Genomic DNA, 7,215 nt, shown 5'->3' with positions numbered 1-7,215 from the left:
ATTTCAGATCATAAAATGTTTTTTAAGGATTTTTTATTTATTTTCCATATGAAAAACAAATTATGTATCAAGTCTGCAGCTATGGTTAGCATCAAAAGGAAAAGATACTTCTATCACTGCCTTTATTAGTTTCAGCCAAGGTTAAAATAAGTTAAAAATCTTTTTAGAGAATGATCTAAGATTGTTTAAAAACAAAAAAAATCCCAATTTTTCGAGTTTCTGAAACTTTTCAACCTATTCTTCAATAGTAATAAAAAAAAAACAAGAAAAAATTAGAAAATAAATTCAGCACATTATTAAAACCAAACATCGGAGAACCAATGGGAGCAAAATTGCCGTCTTAGGTTGAAACAATACCACCCAACGATAGAACAAAGACACTCATATACTTGGATTCATTAGTTTCAGATCTGTTGACTCACCGAGCCAGAATTATGATACTACTTGGTTAGTGTTCTTAGACAACTTTTCACTATCAATCACGCATATTGAAATTCATTACTATTACATTATTATTATTAACACCATTGTTATATTATCATTAATATTCTTCCAGTTTAAACAAGGTACACCATTTCACTTGTAACCTAGGAACGAAAAGTGTTAATACTACAACAATGTAGTATTAATATCAAATTAAAATTAATATAGTATTAAAATTAATATCTGATATTTGTGAGTAACAGATATGGATATTAAGTTTCAAAAGAAGGTAGCAAATGATCCAGTCGTAACTTTTAGTAAAGTGAATTTGGCCGTGTACATGTGATATTCAATTAAGCCCTTTCTCTTGACATAAAAATTGTGGCCTACATACTAAAAAAAACGCATTAAAAATTTGCTTATATGTACGTTTGTTATGTTCTTACGAGTCAGACAAACATTTCTTAAGGATTCGTTTAAACCTCTAAACCCCATTCTTGGTTTAGCCTTGATAGAAGGCCATTTTTGATTTACATAGTATCAGTATTATACAATAATTACAAACATTACATATCATCGGAATTTTTTGCTTTTCATTTCGCTGTCCTATACATTTCCTGTGCGTTCCATAGCCACTATAATCTACTAGGTCTGTTTTCTCCATTTACCCATCTGCCCTATCCTTTCTTAGGCTTCAATTACTGAGGTTTCAATCGATTAACTTACTTTGTTACATTATACAATATTATACAATTTTATCAATTCATAATATCAATAGTAAGCAAATATAACACGCAAACATAAAAACACAAGATATTTTTCATACACATCCTCCGTTTCATTAGTTTTTTATTAAACATTTTTGTCTGGCTTCTGATTTTTAATTTAATGTTTTCCATGGCAACAAACGTCGTAAAAAAAAGTTTCAAGGTCAGTTGACCAAAGTGTCGAATTATATCATTTTTCAATGGTCACAATTAGTTATTGAAAAAGAGATGAGGTATGCCAAAAGAGATTACAATAATTAAAAGATAATTAAATAACAATAACAGTTTCAAAATAAATAATTATTTAACAATCATTAAAAGATTACAATAGTTGAAAATATAAGCTTTACAAAAATCTACATTTCTTACTACCGAAATTAATATCAGTGACCTAACCAATTTGATAATTACTTTTGAATTTACATTTTGACTTTTCAAATCATATTTCAATATTTCATAGGTGTATCGTTTTGAGTTATTTTGAATTTTTGTAGCGTAGAAAAGAAAGTTTACTTGGATGACGTTTACTTTTTAACGTATTAACGTTTATTTTTCTGTATTTTCGCGTTAAATTTTAGGGACTAGTGTATATTTCTTTACTAAAAATCTAATAACCACAAGCTAGTTTCTTGAAATCAGCTTATCTTTAAAACGTATCCATGTTTAGCCCATTCAGTGGGGAGTATAGCTCAGGTCGAAGTACTGGAAGGTTTCCAATACTGTAGCGGGTCTAACTTAAACAATGAAGTAAATCCTAAGAACGGTTAGCTAAAGGCTGATCCCCTACCAGTCCACAGCATTATATATATAGATACATATACACACACACACACATATATATATATATATATATATATATATATATATATATATATATATATATATATATATATATATATATATGTATATATATATATATATATATATATATATATATATATATATATATATATATATATATATATATATATATATATATACGGTTAGCTAAAGGCTGATCCCCTACCAGTCCACAGCATTATATATATAGATACATACACACACACACACACACACACATATATATATATATATATATATATATATATATATATATATATATATATATATATATATATATATATATATATATATATATATATATATATATATATATATATGTATATATATATATATATATATATATATATATATATATATATATATATATATATGTGTATACATATATATATATATATATATATGTATACATATATATATATATATAAATATATATATATATATATATATATATATATATATATATATATATATATATATATATATATATATATATATATATATATATATATATATATATATATATATATATATAGGGGCGTCGTTTGGGGGGGGGGAGGTAGTTGCCCCCCAATAATTTGAAAAAAATATTATACAGCCCATACCGCTTGACTATCCAAACATGAACCCATCTTACCCCCGACCCCTAAATTTGAAAAAGCTCCCTGGGCACAATTCTCCCTCAAGAAAATTTTTTCTCCTCTTTCTGAAACCCTTTCTCCACGGATAATTCCACTCTGGAGAGTTTTCTCAAGTGTTTGTGTGCAAGGGTCTCTAATTTCAGTCCACGCAAAAACATTAATACGGTCTTGGAGGAGCGGGGATTTTCTTTTTCTTATTCCTTTACACGAGCGTATTAATGAATACAGGCTAGATTGACAGATTAAAGTCAATGTCTTTGACAGAGGTCGAAGAAAATAATTTGAAAACTCATACTCTAGTAGCATGGTTTCCTCCTTGCATTCCAACTGTCCTCCTCCAAGAGGGAACATCCCGGCCGTATTAATAGGTATAAAATTTTTAATTCCACATTCCACTTCCCAGATTTTTACGTGGAAAAGTTACTGGATAGATCGGTTTGATTCTTTATTTTATTTTAGGTTCTTTCCTTTTCGCGTTTGAAATTCTTTCCCTTTTCAGCTTTGAGGCCTTCTTCTCATCCAGGTGAAACGTTCGGTTTTTCTTCTTCCTTTTCTTCCAAATATAGCCTAATCAACCTTATTACTTTATTAAAGCTAGACCCCACCTGAGAATGATTTTAAGCTGCCTGAGAAGGATTAAGTTGCTTAATGATTAACCTGAATGAATGATTACCTGAATTACCTGATTACCTGATGATAACTACCTGATTATCTGAAACTACCTGATTACCTGAAACTACCTGATTACTTGATGATAACCTGAATGATTAACCTGAGAATGATTTTAAGTTGGTGACAAGACAAACATGATTAAGTGAGACAACCGATTGCTTTGTTTAGTTTTGATTACCAAGACACGAGATTGAGTATATAGACAAGTTCCGTCTTTTTCAGGTTTCACCCCTTCAGTGGTCATACAAGTTTTTGTACTAAGCTTACCATGCAAATTTGAATAACACTTGATAAAATCAATTAACTAAGTTTTTACAAAAATTATTTTTAAGGCATTATTAACATATTTTATTTATTTTAATTCAAAATTATATTAAGGTATTAACAGGGTAGACGAGAGGTTTGACATAAGCATATAGGGAGAAGGCGAGGACTAAGGGGGTTCTAAACTCAGCACTTGAATTTTTTCAAGCAATTTTAGATATTTCACCATTTTTGTTTAAAAGTCATCAAACCCTTCCACGCAATACATTTTGACGACGTAAAATCGGCTTAGAGAGAAAGGTTTTGCTATGAATTTTTCCATGTTTTAATCCAGGTTGGGTGCTTTGTGCACACCCAATGCATCTCGTGTTTTTAAATTCCAATTACTACTGCTTATAATAACTCACCGCAGCACCAAGCCACCTGAGGCCAACACAAACTTAATATTCTTAACAATTCACTCCCATGATTTGGTAAATATATTTCCTAAATAAACAAAGTTTTAACTAATTAAATAATTAAGTGAAGGCATACACGATTAGTCAGTTTTTTACAAATACTTTTTAATACCTTTATTAATCAGAATTAATTATTTGCTATCCCCTCATTCTAAAAAGAGTACTTTAGCTCTTAAAGCCATTGTAGTGCTGAAACTGGATGGATTTAATTCTGTCACTCCGTGTAAAGCAACATAAAAATAATAACGGATGAGAATTCAACTGTCTTTTAGCAAAACCTAGCATCTACAAAAAAAAAAAAAAAAAAAAAAAAAAAAAAAAAAAAAAAAAAAAAAAAAAAAAAAAAAAAAAAAAAAAGATTTTCACTTAACGATGGACGATGGATCTAATCTCAACACGGCAAGTTCAAGGGCATAGTTAGAATTTTTCTATTTGTACTAATTTCTAGGGTACAACCTAGCATCTAAATGGGTAAAAAGAGGAATCACCGGCATTCGACAGCCTCGCCTTATTACTGATATACTAGAATTACCAGAAACTACTGGCTGGAACAAAAAAAACAAAAAAAAAAACCTAACGACAAAATTCTGTCATCAATTAATGTCGGCAAAAACTTATCCGTTTCTGCGTTAAAACGAATAATCATTTAAAGTTTTTTCAGAAAATTAGGAAAAAAGCGGATACTAAGTTTTGGCAAAGGACAGGCGAAATAAACTAAAGAGTAAACAATTTAGTCTAAAGCATAAACACAATACTTCACAACAGGCTTGCGGAGGTATGAAACAAGTTAAAAAATCACTTAATAAATAGAGTTAGAACCAAAGCAGGGACTTCAGCAGGGTGGGAGGAGTATGTGGCCTGACATCCGCCCCCCAAAATACTTTGTTTTCCCAAATTTTCTGGACAGTTGTTATTCAGGATGTCAAATAAACTTTTTTTCCTTTTACTGCTCTTCTTCTACCACACCCCCATGCCCATATCAAGGGGGAGTTACAAGGTTTGCCCTCCTCCCCCCCCAAAAAAAAATTGCCCGCCTCGTAAAAACGTAACAAAAATGCATATGAACAAATTTTTGATGCATTTAGGACTTTTGTTTAAAAAAACAAACAAAAATACACCCCTCCCCCCCACTCCGAAGAATCCCGCGTACGTGCCTGAGCACAAGCGACATTAAATTTTCCACTTTACACCATAAGCACCTCGTCTTTATTAAGGAATAGGAACGGATATTGATCAATCATTGCTTGAACAATTTCTTCCATATGCGGTCGCATGCACTCAAACCGAGTCATATCACTGAATTCAAATGGCAACAGTGTCGGCCACCAACAAATGGCAATGTTTTTTGAGTCCATATTATTTACACGCGAGTTTTCAGCCACCCTAAAATGAAAAAAAAGAGTTAAAATTTTAAATAAAAAACTAGTTGATTTTTGAATTAAAAGTGGAATAGTCGTGGGCAAGTCAAGTCTTGGCTAATTGTAGGAAAAGCCAAGACAGATAGTCCAATTAAGTGGGTATCAAGTCATGGTCAAGTCATGAAGCTGCTGCTCGTCTTTAGTGTTTCAAAATCGAGACAAGTATTTAAAAATCCTTTGGTTCAGAAGGCTAAATCCCTTCAATTTTTTTTTCAAATGTTAAAAGGATACTCGGAAAAACTTGGCAAGTGATCAATTCCGTATTTAGCCTTTGTCTCCACCTTTTTGTATTCATCCAAGTTTAGAGTTTGGAGGCAATGCTGATTATCGTGAACAGGGTCGCATCCAACACTTTTTTCTGGGCGAAGGAAATTTAAAAAAGGATTTTTTTTCGACGGAGGGGGTCAAGTCCCCTTAACCCTCTCTTGCATACGGCCTTGAGTGCGAACATGTCATTCACAAAGCATTTACCGCTGTTTTGCAGCTGTTGGAACGACTTGTTCTTAAGTAAGTTCCTCTCCTTCTCTGATTTTAGATCGTGTCGTGTTCCGAGTTGCTTGCCGTCGATGGATGTGGGGCCAGTTTCTGAGTTTGGAATAAGTAGGCTTGTCAATGAACGTTCATGCCATCTGGTCTGGATTGAATACCTCTTAAGGGAGTGAAATGTTCTTTCAATTACTTATCTTTTGACAAAACTTGTAAATCCCTTCGAGACTGGAATATGTACTAGTACCGTGTACTAGTGAGTTAGCGACTAAATTGATAAATGTGCTAGTTATTATATACTTACTGTATATTAGTGACTTAACGACTAAATTGTTAAATGTACAAGTTATTAGGGTGAAATTCTTTTGACTTACCTAACTAAATGCTGGAAGATGAATTTGAGAACTCCAAATGTGATAGGAGAGAATTTTTGGAGTAAACTTCGTATCGCTACAAGTCTGCAGCTCCTATCAGATTTCAGGGCAACGTCTTCCAGTTCCGTCATTAATTCTGGGGTGAGAATCAGGGGAAAACGTTTAAAAAAATCTTTCAAAGCTGTAGCTGCCGCGTTGACTGGAATATCCAACACTTTTAAATCAAGGTTTATAGGGTCTGAAATGAAAATATTTTTGGTTTCAGTACGTATCACATTAGATAGGATCCCATTAGATAATGACAGTTAAAGATTGAGGGATATAATAAACCGAATGAAACCTAATTAGCCTAGAGAAACTAAGGAAAAAAAGAGATGCGACTTTTGATTCAAAGAAGAGAAGAAAATTAATCGTGATGTCTTTTCTAAATAAAAGACTTAGCAAAAAAAAAGAAAAAAATATAGGACTATTTCATGTTTTAAAGAAGAAAATAAGAAATTCAAGAACTAAAGAAAATAAAAACGGAAAAAAGAACAGCAGAGAGAAAAAGAATATAAAAAAACCCACAAGAAATGAGTTGCTGCTACCCAATCCAGATGATACCGGAGCGATTGGTTATGGATTGAATTAAATTAGCAGTCCTAGTGAATGTTCTTTACCAATGGAAAGAAAGAAAGAGCTGAAATAAAGCCTCCCTCCCGATACCAGTTGAAAAACACATTTACCCCCCCCCCTCCCCCTAGATTCATCAAGCAGGTAGAGTTTAGTTCATAATATGTGTTCCGTATGTTTTATCCTAGGATTAATTTGTTCAGCAGCGACAATAAAATAGTTGCTTTTTCATTGGTCATATTACAGGGGCGCTCAAATCA

The 7,215-nt window shown here is 31.9% G+C and overlaps 1 protein-coding gene across 1 annotated transcript; it reads right to left on the bottom strand.

The window, feature by feature from the left end:
- Window positions 1–2,569: 2,569 nt before the first annotated feature.
- Window positions 2,570–6,581, bottom strand: LOC136040800 (rho GTPase-activating protein 190-like; the record flags this gene model as incomplete). The annotated part of the gene is given in 2 exon segments (XM_065725129.1): window positions 2,570–5,448; window positions 6,344–6,581. Coding segments are annotated over 2 exon segments (330 nt in total). The 3' UTR covers window positions 2,570–5,249.
- Between the last annotated feature and the right edge of the window lie 634 nt (window positions 6,582–7,215).

This window comes from Artemia franciscana, chromosome 21, assembly GCF_032884065.1.
Source record: "Artemia franciscana chromosome 21, ASM3288406v1, whole genome shotgun sequence".
NCBI classification, from domain to species: Eukaryota; Metazoa; Arthropoda; class Branchiopoda; order Anostraca; family Artemiidae; genus Artemia; species Artemia franciscana.
This window is presented reverse-complemented; position numbering and strand designations above follow the sequence as displayed.